General features: G+C 39.4%; 1 protein-coding gene across 1 annotated transcript in view; it reads left to right on the top strand.

The window, feature by feature from the left end:
* Window positions 1-13,378, top strand: part of SPATA5 (spermatogenesis associated 5) — a 317,949-nt gene extending 304,571 nt beyond the window's left edge. Inside the window, 1 exon segment of the mRNA XM_030564244.1 lies at window positions 12,401-13,378. Coding sequence (XP_030420104.1) covers window positions 12,401-12,577 — 177 coding nt within the window. The 3' untranslated portion in view covers window positions 12,578-13,378.
* The last annotated feature ends 7,255 nt before the right edge of the window (window positions 13,379-20,633 follow it).

Here is a 20,633-nt window from a genome sequence, read left to right as displayed (position 1 = left end):
TTGCCCTGAAGTCTTATGGTGAGCATGGTATGTATTGCAACTTGATATCGGTGGTGGGGATATGGAGACTTTTTTTTAATCCTTCCTTTCTTTGTTAAAAAAAAAAATAAAAAAGTGGGGGGGAGGAGGCAGGCAGACAGAAAACATATAATTGATTCCAGGTTCTATATACAAACCAATGCTTGTACAGGATCTGCTATCAGACTTGCAGCGCATTGTTTGTAAGTCTGGGAATTTTCTTTCTTTTATTTTGTAATTACCTGGGAATTGTAATAAGGATTATATTCATTATTTGCTAAACCCTACACACACACCTACCTGCAGGAGCATACACCTCAAAAGCAGTAGTACTAATTTGCTTCAACTTCCTGATAAGGGAGTAGCAAGCCAAAGTGAGTCTATTTAGAGGGGTCCACTCCCTGCTACATGCTGTGTTCCGTATGGCTTCCATTCACAAAAGAGCTGGGGGAAATGTGTGCGGGCAGGATGAGGGAGGTCCAGCGTTCATGGCCAGTTGGTCCATAACTAGGTGTCACCCCCATCTAAAACCCTCATATGGGAGTAGTGATTAAACAGTTGAGTCTTGTGCAACCCATAGACTTGAGTATTGTTACAGAGCAATTCATGTGGATAAGACACAGGAAAGGGAGTCAGGAAACTTAGGTTCAATTCTGGGCTCTGTCACTGATCTGGCACTTGGGCAAGACATGTCATGTCTGTCTTTGGTTCCCTTACCACTTTTTGTCTGTCTTGCCTTTTTGTCTGTCTTGTCTTTAAGTTGTTTGCTCTTTGTGGCAGGGACTGTCTCTTACTGTGTGTTTATATGACCTATCATAATCAAGGGGTCCCGATCTTGGTCAGGACCTCTGGGCACCTACTTCAATACAAATAGTAATTATAATAATCTAGAATTTGGGTAGGTCTCCATTTCCCTCACATTTACACAGAGAATCCTGTGCAAATTTCATTACTCGGGCCTCTGAAATAATATCAATGGACAAAAAGATACTAGAAAGACAGCGCGAGATAAAGATGTCATTAGCTTTAACTGACAAGTAAGAAGTTATGGAACTAAGATTACATTGAAACAATAGTAAATAATCTGCTCATCGGTTTCCTCTGAGTTGTACCAATCTGATAACTACATTTGATAGGATGGCACTGAGGGCAACAAATCTGCTTTATTGTGTAATGGTATAATTTGACTGCATCTTCAATGTATTTATCAACCTTCATGAAAAATGTACTACAAATGTGCAGTGCAAGCTGCCTGAAGGAGACTGTTTCCACAGAATTATAGATTTTAGAGACAGGTAATACTTAGTGCCAGCATAAGTCACTCAGTCCCCCAGAAAAATACTGATTATTTTAAAGTGCCTGCCTAACTTATATTTGCCTGTTACTAGTGAAGGAACTTCCACTACAGACTTCTATATTCTCACTGTTCTGGCCATAAAATCATGTTTAGGATTGGCTAGGATTTGGGTTATTCTGCAGGGGCTCCCATCTCTTCAGTTTCTCCTTCCACACCCAAATCCTGTTTATCTCTTCTCTCCATCGCCTTCCCTTTCCTCATCTCACTTTACTTTCTCCCCACCCATAGCTGTGAGGACAGAGGCACTTGATTTTACTTACACAAGTGATGGTAGGCGAGAAAGGGAAAGGTCAATTGGGTCTTCCCTCAGAGCAGGTAGGTAAAGTCATCAAAGCACTGATCAGCACACACACGCAGTGGACTTTACAATGCTGTATTCAATTTATGACTGTTCCCCAAATATGGCTCCCTCCTGGGCTATGGATTACACAAGTCCCAAAAGCTAGCTCTGCTGTTATTTGTAATATTTCTTTTTGGGTTTTGTTTTTGTTCATTTTTTTGTTGTTGGTTGGTACTCTGCATAATTCTGTAGCAGTTCACCTTTTTCAGCTCTTTCTCCACACATTCCCTGTCATCTAAGGCAGTTGCAGCTTCTTCAAGCAGCCATTTCTCTCCAACTTGCTTTCATCCCTATGATGGTGTAGGAGTTTACCCTGGCAGGGATTCTGTTCGCAGTCAGGAAGAAAGTGAGTCTCTCGGCACTGCCACAATGAAAATAAAAATAATACCCATGCATGAGAATGTCCACAGTGAGTAATGAAGAACACTGGACATCACAGGGTTCTGGCAGGGTCTGGTGGTTGAACACTAAGCTCAATAGTATGGCAAACCCTAGCATTCTGTTTGCCCAAAGGGAAATGACTCCCTTCCTGCAGGTTTTCCCCAGGGAAGTTCCCTGGACATTTAGACACGGGGGAATGTCATATACAAAGGCAAGAGAATTTCTGTTATGGACTATACAACATTTACATTAAGGTCCAAGGACCCTATCTAACTAACCTTTTGCTGACATGCCTCCTCTCCACATGTGTGTATAAATGGTTAAACAAAAAAATAAATCGCTGGTATATCATCATTCTCTCATCTATCTATTGGTTTTGTACAGCTGCCCATCATCATATCTGTGCCGTCCTTGTTAAATCAATAGCAATAGTAAAGTTCCTAGTGAATTTAACTGCATTTCTTGCTCTCCTCCCTTTATTCAAGATAAATACTCTGCTAGTTTTTTGTTTGTTTGAGGGGCTTTCTGTGCAGCATCGGTGGTAGACAGCAATGGTCACTATTCAGGAAAACAGCCTGCTGCGAAGAATCCAAAACCAGTTTAGACCACTCCCTACTGGGAGTTGTGAGGCTAGTCAGGTGGAAAGGGGAGAAGAGTTTGATCATCTTTATGCCACAGACTTTTCTGTGTTTCTTTTACTGGCTGTAGCAACCCATAGAAATTACTAGAGTACTAGCAGTATCTCGCTCTGTGACACTGTTAGGAGTGAAGGCAGCGAAGAGTCCTATGGCACCTTATAGACTAACAGACATATTGGAGCATTAGATTTCGTGGGTGAATAACCACTTCTTCGGATGCATACTCCAATACGTCTGCTAGTCTATAAGGTGCCACAAGACTCTTTGCTGCTTTTACAGATCCAGCCTAACACGGCTACCCCTCTGATACTTAGGAGTGAAGGATTAGTTTAAAGTGTTCTTTGGTTGTTAAGGAAGAAAACCGAGAGAGGGAGAAATCTCTTACTCTTGACCTACTACAGAGAGGGCTGCTGTCCCAGTTCCCACAGACAAGTAGGGCATGAGGAACCTTACAAAATTCCTTCTCTTTCTTTGCATGCCTTGTTTGGACAGGAGCCCAAAAGTTCTCAATTTCTTCACTCAGCTGAATTTAAAAAAGGAGTAATCAGACTAGGAGAAGTGAGGCCCAGCTGACTAAACATCAGGCAGCTGCAGAATATTCTGTATTCCCATACTACATTATTATATACACTCAGTGTGTCATCTGACATCATGTCAAAGCAAGATGCTCTCCCTATCTCTGCTCCTGAGAAGAGAGCAGTCATAACCAGCTGTTTAATGCCATAACTATAATGCCTTTTGTAAGCCAGCGGCTGCAAAGGCTGTTTTGTTCTACACAGGTCCCTAAGATAGCACTACCTACAGCTATGACATGTCTTGCAAGTCTCAGAAGATTTTTATTTAGCATAATTCAATCCATCTTGCTGGGGGCATTCAGCATACTAATGGAGGCTCCATGCACATGTTTTCTGCAGTACTACTGTAAGTGAAAACACTACATTGTTAGTCACTTTTAATTAAAAAGTGTTTGTGTGTGTATGTATAAGTAAAAAAAAAACTATTTTTTAAAAGAAAAGCCTCTAGAAAATCAGAAAGACTATGTGTGTGTGTGTATATATATATATATATATATATATCTCATATAAAAAAATAAAATATGGCTTCCTGCTCCACCTCTAAGGGAGGAAGTTAAACTTTCTCACTTAAATATTTATATGAAAATGAAATAATTCTGAGTTTAACTTAATTTTGTATGGAAACACGTGGAGGGTTTTTTGTTTTGTTTTGTTTTTAGGTTGCACAAATATAGCCGAAACTAGAAGTTGGCAGAGTATGCTGTTTAAAAATATTTTGTCCCAGCATGTAAAAACTCATCATGTCACAGAATTCTTTTGTTAAAGGTTCAACTATGCCATGTCTCTGCCAGAGTGATGGGATCCATATCAACTTTGTAAGTTTTGGAAAGGAACCGGCATTTTGGGCTTGTAGTTACAAAGGTTAAATTGGAATTTACACGTTTAATATATTGCTTGGAAAGATACCATGTCTAGTAACTTTTTAAAGAGACAGTGGAAAAAATAAAGCTTACAACTACATTCAAAAATTCACTCGGGCTGTTAAATCATGCCAGAATGAATAGAAACATATGCAAAGACACTTTTGCATCTACCGTTGAAGATCTTGATTTATTCCATGAAGACTTCATCATACAAACATTATGCTGTAGTTCCTGGATAGTCCTTGTGGTTTATTCTAGGCATCTATCTCTTCTGTTCTCTGTGTGTATGTGTGTATATATGTATGTAAGCGTCGTAGAATGATAAGCATGACAGATACATGTATATATGTCTATGTACATGTACATGTCTAGCTCTCTGTGATGTTTACCCACATAAAGACAAAGGACCCTAGGTTTTGCAGTGTCAAATAAGCAATTGTATGTGCCGGGCATGTCAAGCTCATTCTCTACTTATAACATTACCCTCACCTCTGTATTTTCATAATGACTGCCCAGTTGCCCATGATCACTCCCTCCCTCACCTGTTTGTAGCAACAAAGAGTCTTGTGGCACCTTATAGACTAACAGACGTATTGGAGCATGAGCTTTCATGGGTGAATACCCACTTCGTCTGAATACTGCGTCTGACAAAGTGGTTATTCACCCACGAAAGCTCATGCTCCAATATGTCTGTTAGTTTATAAGGTGCCACAGGACTCTTTGTCACTTTTTACAGATCCAGACTAACACGACTACCCCTCTGATACTTGTCACCTGTTTGTGAGGTTCTGTGGGCCTGGTGATAACAATACTTAGACCAGGAAGCCAGGAGACAGATCTGAAGCACAGCTTCCCCAACTGAGAGTAGGGGATGACAGTTGGAGACACCACAGGCATGGAACTCTCATTGTCAGATTGTGTATACAGATGGTGTGAGCACTTGCAAAACCTATGCTACGGCTTTGTCACATAGGCCTTTCCTCTCTGTGTGTATAAATAGTTAAACAAACAAGTGAAGCATTGATTTAATACTAAATATAGAAGCAGACTTGTAGTAATACAGGGGAAAGCTTTGCGATTCATGATTGAGATTTTTCTCCTCAAGCATGGCATGTTTTTTATCCTGAAGCTCATATTTTGTCCTCCTTTTCTAAACACCAACTTCCAAGTCCTTTACTGATCTTATCTAATAAAATCTGTAGAGATGACAGGTTTTGTTTCTTACATTTCTTCAATCTGCTCTTCTGAACCTGTGTCTGGCTAGCAGAGACTGGTCGGCCAATCTTTTGGATCATGGATGGAGGATATACATAAATTATACTGTCTGTCCTCTCTCATGTTGACAGGAAATCCTCATCAATCATGAATTGCAAAGTTCCGTCGTCTTTCCTACAAGTCTGGTTTTTCTTTAATAAACTATTCAATGTTATGACTTTTACTGAACTCTTGTTTTTACTAACCAGAAAGAGGAAAGAAGCACCCTGATTTATATAAATAATATTTTATTTAAGCACATTATTGTAGAGGAGAGTATCAGAATAAAAGACCATATGTCTCAAGATGTTGCTCATGTATTTAGGATGCTATAGGCTTTATCTTATCTATGAACTTTTACTTGAAGTAGTTAATAACATTTCAAATACATATTATTAAAAACTGAAGTGAAAACTATGTGTTGGTCTTAGATACATATGGTCTCTATTACCATAGTATCTGAGAACCTCAGAATCTTTAATGTATTTATCATCAAAACACCCCTGTGACATAGGAAAGTAATCTAAAATAGTGATTACTGGTCAAGATTTGTGTGAATTAGTTGTGGCTCTAATTAAGTATTCAGGTATTGACTGTAGGTACTCTGATACTACTGTGATGGGCATAGTATAAGAATTTGTAGAATGGATAGCTAGATTCTTTACAGAATGTGAACTGTATTGTGAATGGACTTTTACTTCACTATGTTTGTGATGTATTAGTTCTTTTTCCAAATTGCCAAAAATAGAACACAGCCTTTAAAAAGGAACTGTATTCAGCATAATGAAGAGATTGAAGATTGTTTATTTCTTGCCAAAGGTTTGATGTGTCTTTTGAGTAATCGATCTAAGTAATATTTCTGGTTTTGTATCAGTGGGTACATTTTGCAGGATAATCAGAGTTATTCCATCCCTTTTGGAGTTATCCTTTTCCTAAAGGAGTAAAAATATTATAATAACCTTAGAGAAGATAAAAAATTCAGGCACAGCATTCATTATCATCCCTGAGGTTCTTTTACAGACAAAATAGGATTATTTGCAGTAAGATGCAAATACTGACTTAAAATCTTTAATTTTCAAATACGATACCCATTTCTAGCTACTTTAAAGCATTTTGGTTCAGTCATGTTTTAAAGAAAATTTAGTTTGCATGGCACCTTGATGTGCTTTTATCCACTTTTGTATGAAAAGCCCAAATCTAGGAATATCTAGTTATTGTTTTGTTCTCACTGAATCAGTGGGAAGCAAAGTTCGATTTTAGCACACAATTAGCACTCTGTCTCCATACCTCCTCCTGTCTGCTGTGCCTGCAACAGTTCATCCTCCAGGCTGCTCCCTACTCTGTGATTTTTTAAGAGTCTTCCATGACAAACTTCATGGGCCTGATTCTCTTCTCACGTAGGGCTTGTCTACATGGTGCATTAATCTGCACTAGCGGGGTGTGGATTCCAGTGTACGCCAGATCGTTGTATGCAGGGGCGGCTCTAGGTATTTTGCCGCCCCAAGCACGGCACACAGGCTGCCTTTGGCGGCTTACCTGCGGGAGGTCCCCAGTCTCTCAGATTTGGCGGCACACCTGCGAGAGGTCAGCCGAAGCCGCAGGACCAGCAGATCCTCCACAGGCAAGCCGCCAAAGGCAGCCTGCCTGCTGCCCTCGCGGCGACCAGCAGAACGCCCCCGTGGCTTGGCACCTCAGGCACGCACTTGGCGTGCTGGTGCCTGGAGCCACCCTGGTTGTATGCTTACTGACCTGTGTGGACCCTGCTGGTGTGCACTAGAAGTTCCCTAGTGCACATTAATGTAGAACTGTTTCAACTGAGAATTACTATACTATTCAAACAGTAGTACATTAATGCACACTAGGGAACTTTTAGTGCATGCCAGCAGGATCCGCCTGGGCCAGTCTGGGTGCAATATGCTAGTGCACACAGACCTCTAGTGCAAACTAATTCTCTAGATAGTCATTACTCTGCTTTTACCCAGTGGAGTCACTTCTTGTTTACACTACGAGAGAGGAGAATCAGACATCCTGACTTTGATGGGAGTTTGCATGAGAAAAGACTGTGTAAAAACAGACATCTTGGCCCTCAGGGTTTGGCTCTTGGATTATTCATGTCTTTTTAAAATGTCATTTATGAGTCTTTTTCACTCTTCTGAATGCTGAGTTGGAAAATTGGCACTCCAGATCCATAATCTTCCTTCTAGAGCGCCTCGTTAGGTGCACTCCATGCAGAAACAGTCTTTCAGGTGGTCTTCATCCAGGAAGCCCCACAATTTGCACTATTCACAAACCACAGGATACCATTCTGGTTTAGGTTCCTAATCCCTCTTACATACAACCCCTTACAACATCTATTTGGGGGGTGCGGGGGAAAAAGCTAGAAAAGAAGGAAAAAAGAAAAGTGAAACAGTGTGCAGCCAACCAATCAGTATGACAGTTACCCACATACAATCAGCACCAGCTGCAGCCCAATTAAACTCAACATTCACAGGTGTTCCCAGCAGCCTGTGTGTTAACAAAACCACTTTCTTGAAAATACCTCAGACTTTAACACAAAAACTCATTTCTTTTTAACGTTCTTGAAAGCTATTTAGAGCACTTTAAATACAAGGAAGCTGAAAAGGACTTTCACCCCGCTGGAAAGAGTTGGTGCTTAATGCAAAAATGGGTTGGAGTCAGCCAAGTTGAATCAGCCAGTTTAACCATTGGTTTGGGGGGAGGAAGGGTTACCCTGAGTGATGCTTATTTAGGAACAGTAACTGGTGCTCATTTTATTTTTAAGATTTAAATTTCTCTATTTTAATATTCATCATATTTGTAATACAGCTGTGAGGTCCTGTGTGGCTTTGAGGGGGGTATCACTTCAGATGGGAAGTGACGTTTTTTCTTGTTTCATATAGTCATTTCATAAACTAGCTTCCTTGGCTTGCATAGTAAGATTTGTAAATTAGTTATTTTTTCTCCTGAGCTTAGAGTTCCCTGTGGGTGGTTCAGCTTCTTTGTTAATACCTCATGTTTTTGTTAATCTGCTTTATTAATGTGATTAGAAAGTGAAAGATATTCTGAGATATGTCAGACTAATGTGTAATGTAGTTTTCTATCATCCCATATAGAAAAAAAACCCATATGTGTAAATATTGTTTTAGTTTTAGTTTATAATAGCACTAATAATTTAAGTACTTTTCTGTGTTCCATATGGGATTAACAGCTTTCGGCTGCACCTCAAACCTTCAGCTCCTCCTAGCTGGCTTCTAATCCCCAGGAAATGTCCTGCACCTCTACAATAATTTCTTAAATATATATTGCCTGGTCTGTTGCTAACGGTTAGGGTTGCCGGGTGTCCTGTTTTTGACTGGAACACCCGATCGAAAAGAGATCCTAGCAGCTCCAGTCAGCACTGTTGACTAGGCTATTAAAAGTCCAGTTGGCATGGGGCTGGCAGGCTCCCAACCTGGCTCTGCGCAGCTCCCTGGAAACAGCGATGTGTCTCTTGGGTCCTAGGTGGAGGGACGGCCACAGGAGCTTCATGCGCTGCCCCAAGCTAAGCACCAGCTCCGCAGCTCCCATTGGCCAGAAACCATGCCAATGGGAGCTGCGGGGGTGGTGCCTGTGGGCAGAGGCAGCATGCTGAGCCTCCTCCTAGGAGCGGAGGGACATGTTGCCGCTTGTGGGGAGTCAACCAAAGTGAGTGCCACCTAGAGCCCACACCCTGAAACTCTACCAGGACCCCAACTCCCTCCCAGAGCCTGCACCCCCTTCTGTGCCCCAACCCATACCCCAGCCCTGAGCCGCCTCTGGTATCCAAACTCTCTCCCAGAACCCTTACCCCATCCTGTGCCCCAGCCCCCTGCCACAGCTTGGAACCCCCTTCCACACTCCAAACCCCTCGGACTCAGCCTGGAGCCCCCTCCTGCATCGCAAACCCCTCATCCCCTACTGCACACCTAGCTGACGCCTTCCCGCACACCAACCACCTGCCCCAGTCCGGTGAAAATGAGTGAGGGTGGGGGGAGAACGAGCAACAGAGGGAGAGGGAATGGAGTGAGCGGGGGCGAAGCCTTGGAGAACGGGCGGGACAAGAGTGTTCAGTTTTGTGTAATTAGAAAGTTGGCAACTCTAGCAAGGCTTCAGATTTCTACTATTGCTCAGCAGAAGTGCAACACTGATTTCAGAAAGGGAAACTAGTGCCTGAAGAAGGGACAACAATATTATTCAGGGTAGGAAAGAAATGTAATAAAACAATGAATGCCTTTGTGGGCCATATCCTGCAAGGTACATAGAAGGCATGGGGGGGGGGGGAAATAATGCTCTGTCAGCTGCATTGATTTCCACCAGATTTCCTGGTGTGTTTCTTCCAGGTTTGGAGAGAAGCTTGCTTCCTGGCTCCTCAACTGTCTTTCAAAAATTCCTCCATCCCTCTAATCCTGCAACTGTAGAGTTTCTGTGGCCTCCTGATATAAGGGGAGAGCATGCTGTTGAGCCCTCTCTTCCCTTCAACTGGTTCTGGGATCTTTCTCTTCCCTGTTCTCTTTGTCTCACTCCATTCTGCTTCATGCAATCTAATACTAATTGTTCTGGTAGGCAGAGGAACTGGAGAAACTGTAATAATATGTACTTGAACAGTAGAGCTGGGCAAATAATGCAAGTAAATTTATCAAACCAAATTCAAATTCAAATCACTTTTGTGTTCTCTTTCCAGAAGTGTACATAGGGTTGAATTTTACTAGCGAGAATGCTTGTGGGAAGAATATTTTAAGCTTCACACTTAAAACTTACTTCAAATTTGCTTTCCTTAATCCTCCACTTCACCTACCTGATATTCTAAGTCAGCAATGGACTATAAATCATACCATGTAATTTACATGACCAATCACAATGACCCAAATTTTGAATATTGAGCAACAGAAAGTCTTGGAGTACATTAATGTATTACAGATTTAGTCAAACAATTTTGAATAATAAAAAATTTGAGTTTTGAATGTAACTAGAAGAAAAGGCAAAATTAATAATAACTATTTTTGTGAATTATTTGCTTTTCTCATCTGAGCAATTAAAATAGTCCTGAAAACCAAACAAAATTTATTGATTTAGTGGGATGTGTTTATATCCTATAATTTTCAAATACTGTGGAGCTTTCTTGCACTGTCCTTAAGAGTAAAACTAGAAATAAAAGAACTCAGTGGCCTTTGGAAGTTAATTATGGTCACTGTTGCTGATAGTCTTGGCAGGAGCCTAGAGGCAACATAAAAACCATTGAAAGTATTGGCTGGTAGGCAAATTCCTCCTCTGTGTAGCAGTATATCAGTGAAACAGAGGGAGATAAAGTAATAATGTTTGCTTCCTCTTTTTCTAAAGTCTTATTACATCTGCCAAACCGGGGCTCCTCCTCACTCTGCCCTATATTGGAGCTTCCAGCAGTAAAAAATACACAAGCCATTCACCATTGCATTTCTGCTGGTTGAGTGATATTTTGCTTCAGTAGCTCTAATGTTCTAGATGATTAATGATCATTGTAGGCAGATTTGTCCAAGAAAATCTGTTGTTCTTTCTTTTTCCATTGATGGATCTGAAAAGACTTTAGAAAACAAATTACCAACATGTAAAAATGAGTTATTCCATTTGGTATAATGAAAAACTAATGCCGTGGCATACTATGTATTAGGGAGAAAAGGGCTGAACTTCAAAGATCCACGTTATTTCAAAGTTCAGAGTGGGTTTTTTGGATGTTGTTTTGGTTTAGGCCTGTTTTTAGTCTACAATTTCACAATAGTTTGCTCTCCTTCTAAAGGTTTTATTTAATTTGAAGTAGCTTTATAACTGTGATAGATAGGAATTGGGAAGTATTCCTCTCTTCTAGAAAATATGAGTGTAATGGTCAGGATGTTTACATTAGTTTCTAGAACTTTGCATCTCTGTAAGAAGTTGATGCATTAAATCTCAGCAGTCCTTTAACAATTCAGTGTCACTGTACTATTGAAAAGTATTAAAATACATTACAGCAGTGTTTTAGTTTCACTGCTCATTAGAGCAGCACAGAACTAATAGTAATATTGTTGTAACTTGACAAAGCCATCTAAATCCATGCGTGTTTTTTTGTGAAAGCTTCCTAAACATGCTGCTAAATCCTATAAAAAGCCACTGACAGCTTTGGCAACCATTAGCACAGCATAAGCAGTGGAACTCTTTTCAGTAAGTGAACAAACTTAGAAAATATGCTGAATGGCTGGACGAATGCATTTCAGCTGGCTCTTTCATTTACAGATAGAAGGGTGCAGTCAATAGCAATCACTGTTTTCCCTGTTGCACTGGAAATCACAATCTCTTTTCATTCCACAAGCTTTTTTCACCACAGTAATGTGTCTTTAGAGTGACACTGGCATCAGTCTGTTTCCGCTGTCTGAAGTCCAGAGAGCTTAAAAACACATTTCAGAGTATGAGACCATAACCCTCTTCCCCCTCTACACTCCTCTCACTCCTTCCTTCTCCCAGCTTTCCTCTCTGAATTAATTGTATTTACTTCTTTCTCAGCTTAGGGTTTAAAGAAGAAAGTAGTCACAGGGATTTGGAGTATCTGTTCTTCTGGTTTAGCGACAGAGACATGTGTCAGATTGTTTGTCACTAATCACTGGATTTTTAATATATCAGGTGTTGCAGAGAGTTTAAAAACACTGAAGCGGCATATGGTAATTAAATTAGAAATAATTGTGACATTATGATGTAATGGACTGAGGTTTTTAGTTCTGTCTATTATAGTTTGATTTTTCAGAGGTGCTGAGCACCCACGACTCCCATTCAATAGAAATCAAGTATTAGAAGCTGGGCCACTGTAAAAACCAGGCCATCAGCATATACTAATGTTCTTCTGTGATGACTTCATTTCCCATGTTTCGCTTCAGATCAGGTTTGGTCTGGAAACAAAGGTGAATTTTCAGATTGAAAAAAGAGTGTAAATTATTTTTGTTTTTCATTTATAGATAACAGCAGTCTGCAGAGAAGCTGCCCTTCTAGCCCTCCAGGAAGATATACAGGCCAAATGTATTATGGGACGACATTTTCAACATGCATTGAATATTGTGACCCCTAGAATTCCTGAGTCGCTAAGACAGTTTTATGAAGATTATCAGCGGCAGAGTGGACTACATACACTTTGAGAAATTAACGTGTGCATTTTCACACTCATTGTATGTATGTGTGTGTCTATGCGTGTATATATATATATATATATATAATATAAACACACACTCATTTCACCTGTATACAGCAAATTTTCTTTTCATTCTTGAGAGCTTAGGAATTTCTTATTGTAAATGGAATGTCTGAAATGAACTCCATTGCAGAAATTTCATAGTAGAAGTCTTTTGTGTTGATTGTGAACTATGTGAATGCAATGGAAATGGTTGAAAATTTTGTACTTTATAATAAAATGGTATAATCTGCATTATTATAATTCAGATTGCTGGTTTAAATCAGTTTTATCTGTAAATCATATCATACAGTCTGGAAAAAAAAGAACTCTCGATTCAGTAATTTTTAGACTGATCCTTGATCATCTCCTTGAAAACATTTGCAGCAGCAGCAAGTGTCCCTGCAGTCTTAGTCTTTGTATGTCTGGTTGTCAGTTCTGCGCCAGGGAGCAACACAGAGACTGGAAGTGGCATGAATACATGCTGAAAAATATTCTGAAATCTTTGATTTATGACATTCAAAGAAGTTGCCAAACAAGCCTGCCAAACATTCAGCTTTCCTCTCTTCCCCTTTCGCCCCGCACAAAAAAGTTAAGGTGTTCCTCATTGATCACAGCACAATGTTTAACTTCAAGTCTTGTACATCTTCCCTTTGCTTATATTATAAGGTAGGAATATAAATTAGAAGGGTACATTAGGCTTGTTATAAAGATTGGAAAAATAGACTGTTTCTAATTCGTGGTTAATTTATAACTATTTCCAGATGCCAGAGAGAGATTTTTTTAATTAAAAAAAAAATCTGAATATCTTATTGATTAGGAAAATTGTGTATTTCTTACAGATCTATGTACAATTTTTTCTCTTTATAATATAGTGACAAAGTTCCTCCTTTGCCTTGGTGCGTCCTGTGCTTATAGGTGGATTTGCTTACCTCGGCAGCCCTCAGTTTGACCACTTTTGCTAATGGCTCAAACCTGCCATCCACTCAGCTAACCTCATCGCTGGCCAACATGGGGCAAACGGAGAACAATCTCCACAGTCTCTGTGTCCCACCTAATGGGTCAGGGACAGGCCAGATCCCTTTCCAATTTAGACCTTCCCTTCTGGTGTTTCTCACAGCCCAGGTCAACTCCTCCTTTGTCCAGTCAGAAGTTGGGCAGATGGGGGGAACCTGGGCGCACCCTCTACACCAGATTCCAGCCCAGGGCCTTGTGAATAGCAACTGTCTACAGTGTTCCCTGTATTAGCTGCATGACAGCTACAACTCCCTGGGCTACTTTCCCATGGCCTTCCCCAGCACCTTCTTTATCTTCACTGCAGGATCTTCCTCCTGAAGCCTGATCACACTTGAACTCTTCACTCCTCCAGCAGCACACGTCTCACTCTCTGCTTCTCGCACACCCACCTACTAACTGATGGGAGGTCCTTTTTAAACCAGGTGTCCTGATTAGCCTGCCTGCCATAATTGATTCTAGAAAGCTCTTAATTGGCTCCAGGTGTCTTGATTAGCTTGCCTGTCTTAATTGGTTCCATCAGGTTCCTGATTGCTCTAGGACAGCCCCTGCTCTGGTCAGGGAACAGAAAATTGTTCATCCAGTGGCCAGTATATTTGCCTTCTACCAGACTCCTGTACCCCACAGTCTGGGTCTGTTACAACATATATGTTGATATTGGTATTTTATCTGATATTTAGTCTACCAAGCACTGTACCTAGATCTGTAGAGGACATATTGTAAAACATAATGGGAAAAAGTTGAGAGATGTTTATTACTTCTTGATACGGTGCATGTGAGTAAAACTTGAAAAAAATGTGCATTTAAACTGGACCACTAAAAACCTTTGAAATTTCCTAGAAAATCCAGTGAGTAAAAATACTTAGTTGATAGAACTGATGCAAGTGGCCACAAAAGTGTAGTGGTACAGATACAGATTTTTAAACCTATTTCATGACTGATTTGTTTACTGAAACCATGGCAGGTTGTTTCTTGGACATGTATTCGTGTATCTTCAGTAAACAAGCTGACCAGGTAAAATTACTTGCAAGATAATGAGCTATTGTATACCAGATATGATTAGAAAGGCAGATCGATCGAAAGCAATAATTAAAAGGGGGGAAGCCAAAAGGTGATAAAAACTGAAAGGATCTGACTTTATTTCAACAGGTAATTGCATGGTTTGGCTAATGTTTCTTTCAGCTAAGCGGAAGACCCTTCGGGGTCAAAGCATTAGCCAAATCACGCTGTTACCTGTTCATGTAAAATAGTTTCAGATTTTATCACCTTTTGGCTTATTTTTTGGATTTATTGTTGATTTTGAAGAATTTGGCTTCTTACGGTAGTTCGATAATTGTTTATGCAAGAGTTTTATGTCTATGTGCACACCTTCTGTTCTTTTTAAAGAAATAAGCTTTTGATTTTGTTCAGACGATTTCTTTGTTCTGTTCAGTTTATCTCGTTAAACATAGTCTTTAAGGGGCTACCCTTACCTTAAAAATCACGCATCTGCCTGCTTTGTAACTTACTTTAACTGAGAGAGATTAGAGGAGGAAAAAAGTAGTTGTATACTTTTTGTGTTTGATGGTTAGAACTTAGTCCTAACCTAACACAGTTCACAAATCTGGCCCCTAAATATGTACATGTTGATCTGGATGAGAGAAATCATTGTTGTCATTTCTTGGGAAGTGCTCAGATATCATGGTAACAGGGACCAAAATGAGAACCTGGACTTGGAGAAATAAACATGATGACAAGAGCTTGCAACCCATTCCATAAGTGAGATTCACATTTATATCAGTGTGATTTCCACTTGTTGTGAAGGCTGCAGAATTGGAATATCAGGCATTGGGGAAAGGGATGGGATCTGGCACCCAGCCACCAGTTGTTCCTGGGAAAATTTTCCCTTAGAATTCTTCATTAAATGCACCATCTTTCACTTCCCTCACTTGATATAGAGCTGTGTGAATTAATAAATGTTAAACTGGAGATATTTTCTCTTTTTGCTGGGCTTGTGGAATAGAAAAGGCAGTTTAAGTTTTATTGCAACTTGATTTTTTTTTAAATATGGCAGATTGGTGAAATTCATCAAATATTTCTGTTTTGCAACTAAATATTTGTTGTGAAAAACTCAGGTAAATTTATGCCAATTGAAAATTATCTTAGTCCTGATAGTAGATAGTTTGAGGAATAAAGAATATATATTGTGCATACCCAGTTGCTTATGAAAGGTACAGTCCAATATTATAATTGAACAGCAACATTGTACCATTTAATCAGAATGCTGGGAAAATAACAGGCACTCTGTGTTGGAAACAATTTTGACAAAAGCTCATCGGCAACAAAAGAGCTTCACAACGATTTTGAAAGTACTTTGGAAAATACTTTGCCAAAACAGCTACTGTGCGTGGCTTGAATTTACATGCCAAAGTACACGATCCTGTAGCATGCACAGTGCCCGCAACTGTTGGAGTTAATAGATGAGGACACAATAGGGCAGAGCATTCCAAGGGTATTCTGTTAATGAATTATTTTTTAATTATCATTTTTAACACATGATATTGAGATCTAAACTTTTCATATCATGCTTCACTCAATATACAGTATCATTTATTGGCATTGGACTAATCTCTTAATTGTAGGAGACCATATAAACCTCAGTATCTCCACACCAAACGGAAAGTTAAAGATGGAATTTTCCCCGTAACTCTGAACGTCCTTGCTTCTAGCGAGTTATTCCCCTTCATATTGTTTTGGTACTTTTGTATGATTTAATTTTCATAATTATAGGTTTGGTGAACAAGAAAAATCCACCATGTAAAAAGTCATATCCCCCTTCTCCAGAAGTAGTTTCAGTACTTATTTCCTGACATTCTTTAGGGATAAGGCTTTTCTGTCTGTCCCCCCTGCCCCAATTATCTTTTGGAGCTTATCTTTGGCTCAGACACTGTTTGAGTTGTGGAATTGTTAACATTAAATCGGCTTTTCGATGTTTCAGGCAAACTTCGTTTAAATACAAAATTTAGCTTCATCTTCCAATAACAACATCTTGTGAATGGTGTGAAATGTCTTTCAGCTGGTTTGCCAAAAATGAACAAAATGCTAAAATGTGTTTACTTAATTTGAAAAAAGTCCAATCTTGTATTTTCCCTAATGCATGGAACAGATTTTCACTGCAGCTACAATGTGCAGTTTTTTAACTCTGTGGAAAAAGAATGTAATATATTAACATGATTTTCCTTGAATCTCTAAATGAGAATAGAACATAATAGTTGGTTCAAATATTAAGGGAGAAATTTTGGGATAGATTAGAGATTATTTTTGAAGATTATTCAAGAATATATAACATGTCTGTCCTACTGAATTTTTAATCCTTTAAAGTTGATTTTTCTGGCCTATATATGCTGGGTCTCATCTCTTGGTTTCTCTATTCATTTTAGATGTCAAACTTCAGTTCTGCTTCAGAAACCTAGCCTATATCAAGCAAAGCACTCCCTTAAGTAAGCATATGTTGTTTAGAGCTATTGAAGAACTATAGGAAAATACATTTTTTTATGGGGCATGCTTCAGACTCAATGTTTAAGGAGTGTAGATGAGGGTCATGAGAGAGCAGTGCTGGGTCATGAGAGAGCAGTTCTGTAAAAAGAACTAGGCTGAGGGAAATGAGCACTGCAAGTTGATAGGAAAAACCCCTCGGCTCAGTACCACTGAGGCACTGACAATTGGCCTGGTAGACATATTGATTTATTAGAACTAATGGACACATTTGTGTCTGGCCCTCAAGGAGCAGGAGGTGATTCAGTGGGTGAAACAATATTGAATTTAAAAAACTGGATTTGCAAAAGTATTCAACGATTTGGAGTGGCTCAGGTTTTTTTGATGCCTACCGTGAGACATCTCAGAGGAACTTGACTTTCAGAGGTTGGGTACTCAGCTCTTTCTGAAAATCTAAGCCTCTTTTAGGTGTCTCAGTTTGGGCAGCCAAAAATTGAGACTCAACAAAATCACTCGTCGCTTTTGAAAATCTTAGCCAAAGTTTCCCAAACAAATTGGCCAAGCTAATGATGGACAAATATAAAAGGTTTGGCTCATTTAATATAAACAGCAAATTTGGACACACAACTGAATTTCTCTAAAGCTTCTGAGGGATCCCCTTAATCCAGCCTGCTATATAGTCTGAGCAATTACATGCCAACTTTTATAAAATACTGTTTTTACCAAATGGTGACTAAATATTTGGTTTCTGATTAATCTCAAAAAAATTACATTTTATGTAAATGCAGCAAATTTCTAAAAGGATTTCCTAATATTGCTATTTTTCCCACCACATGGAATCACGGTCTAAAATAGTCTCCTTTCTTATTCAACTCTCAGATCATTGTATTTCTTTACATTGTCATTATACTTCCTTCACAACATTGCAGCCAAAGGAATTGCACCATGGATGAATTTGGCCAGGTGCTTGAAGTACATTGAGTTCCTCAGATGAAAGGTTCTACATAATTGCAAAGTTTTATTATTATGCATGTTTTGAAAATCTGTCTCAAGTATATTGTGCTTTTAGTTCTCACATTTTAGAACCCAAGCTTGAGTGCATAAACCTAAGCTAAGAATCTCTTCTTCTGATGGTGTGAAAGGGCCAGAAAACCAGCCAACCTCCTTAGCTGACATAGCCCGTTCCTACAGCACCACCATTCCATGCAACCTCAGCATTGGTGACGTGTAAAGGGCGAGAAGGGAAGGCGCCTCGAGTACTCTCAGCTGGCATACTGGCCCCTCGGCAGCATAACCAAATATCATACCTTAAAGCACTCCGAAGTTGCTCTAAACTATGCTGAGGTCAGGTTCAGCATGGAATCTGACTCTGGGGAAATGCAGCTGGTTTCTTTCTGACCATGTCGGCTTCTGAGCTGTACACAGAAGATACTGTATGCAATGGAAAATCTGGGCCTTCATTCTAAAATATGAGTTTTATATTTGTAGTTAGTCACTAGACTTTTTTAATATATGTATGTATCATATATAAATCTGTTAATGGCTATCCCTTTTTTCCACCTTTGATATAGAAGAAACTATTGGAAGTAAAGAATAGCAAAACATTTTAAATGTTAAGGTAAAGTATGGACCATTTCTTAAAGTGCTCTATCTGGTGTATAAATCCGGATAAAGAACATTTTTGATTTCTGATGTGTATGTGGCAGAGACGTGGAGTTGCAGTTGTTTTAAGTAGGTTCAGTTTTGATTTTGTTAACATCAGGAAGACAAATAATGCTTATTAGTGTTAAACTGAAAACAAGTTTTAATCTTGGATTTGTGTCTGCTGTCTCTGCAACTTCCATTTATTCATTTATTAATCTTCAATTTAGGAAACCTAACCATGCATTTTCTGCAGGGCTTTATCCAGTTTCTGTGCACAATATTAAACTAGGTCATTTTTTTCCTACAGGTTTTAATAAATTGACTCCAATGTTCTGCAAAAAACTGGAGGAGATGTTTTTCAAATAAACCTTTCTGCCACTATTGCAGACTGTGGTTTCAGAGGTTTTACAATTGAAGTAGGGACAGTCCTAGTCAGTGTTTGGATGACAGCTCTCCAATGAAAATGGAAGTGTTGTACGAGATGGTACTGGGGATTTAGTGGCAGTCATCCTTTTGGACTAGTATTGAGCCATGATGTTACGGTGTATGAGGCTGTTAGGGGGCCCTTCAGATGAAATATGAAAAACAAGATACTGACCACTTGCACTCAATTAGAAGCTGTGCACGAAGACATTAGGGGCATTAACCTTAGTGTTTTCCCCAAATTGTGTAATTATATCCTATCCATCTGAGCATTTTTGGAAAGCTACTGTATTCTTCTCTTCCAGTCAGAAACCGTGTCTAGCAGTTTCTACCTTCCACCTTATCACATTTTTATTTCACTGTTGGGGAAGTGATCTCTGTGTGTAGCTTTGTATATCAGTTGTGTGTGTAAAAGAGCTCTGGTACCGTTTGAGATTAAAGAAGCTATCTGTGAATTTAAGATGCAAGTACAGAACTGGGATCTGCAGCACTGGGACATCCCAATACTACTGCAGAGACGGTTGTGGTAGGTCCATTGAGGTTCTCCCATTCTCTGTTGTGAGGAATTCTAAAATGGGGTTTGGAAGGAGAATGGAATAAATTGCTAAAACATTTTTTGGGAGAGGAGTTACAGTGCTGTCTCGAAAGCTTATGCCCAAATAAATCTGTTAGTCTTTAAGGTGCCACCGGACTCCTTGTTGTTGTTTTTGTGGATACAAACTAACCTGGGTACCCCCTGATACTATTCTAATTCTATGCACTATGCATTTACATGGAAATATATTGATTATAGCCGTCACGAGTAAAAAAGATTCTTAAAATATAGTGTGTGTTGTAAAGGCCTGTGGATTCTGAAGTAGATTAGCAAACAAACAAATCCTTTAATGTCATGGAATGCTTCCCCCAGCATGAATGGGGATTAATCTGCCAAAGCAGCAAGTTCTGCCTTTATTATGCAGCAAAGATAATAAGCAGTTTCCTTTAAAAATAATGTTGCAAAAGCATTTTGGTGGTTTTTATTGTTTTTGGTTTTGATAAACTGATCCTGTTAATATGGTTTGCTTTAAGGTAGTGTGGTCCTGGCACATTCACCCATAGCCTATACAATTTAAGCTAACTGAATGTTGTCACTAATGTTTGGTTTAAGGAGCTCACTAACACTTAATCCACATATGTATAACACATCTAGCATTTTCTTCACGTTGGTGCAATCTTGCTTAAGCTATCTGCTTTCCATCTGAAAAGTGTAGAAACAACTGGTTACCTCAGTCTGATTCCACTTCCATGCTTTCAGCATATGTAATTCTGTAAAAAGCTACTTTGTGAACATGTAATATATGGTAGTAACCAGTTACATTTTCATTACAAAGGGGTGTTTATTTTCCTTTGGGGGTGAATGGTAATCAAGAATCAGCTGGTAGTGCCCAGTGCCTTGATAACACAATTGAGCACATACAGCTTTGTTAGGC

The sequence above is a fragment of the Gopherus evgoodei genome, chromosome 5 (assembly GCF_007399415.2).
Source record: "Gopherus evgoodei ecotype Sinaloan lineage chromosome 5, rGopEvg1_v1.p, whole genome shotgun sequence".
NCBI classification, from domain to species: domain Eukaryota; kingdom Metazoa; phylum Chordata; order Testudines; family Testudinidae; genus Gopherus; species Gopherus evgoodei.
Note: the sequence above shows the minus strand (reverse complement) of the source record. Positions and strands in the feature narration are given on the sequence as shown.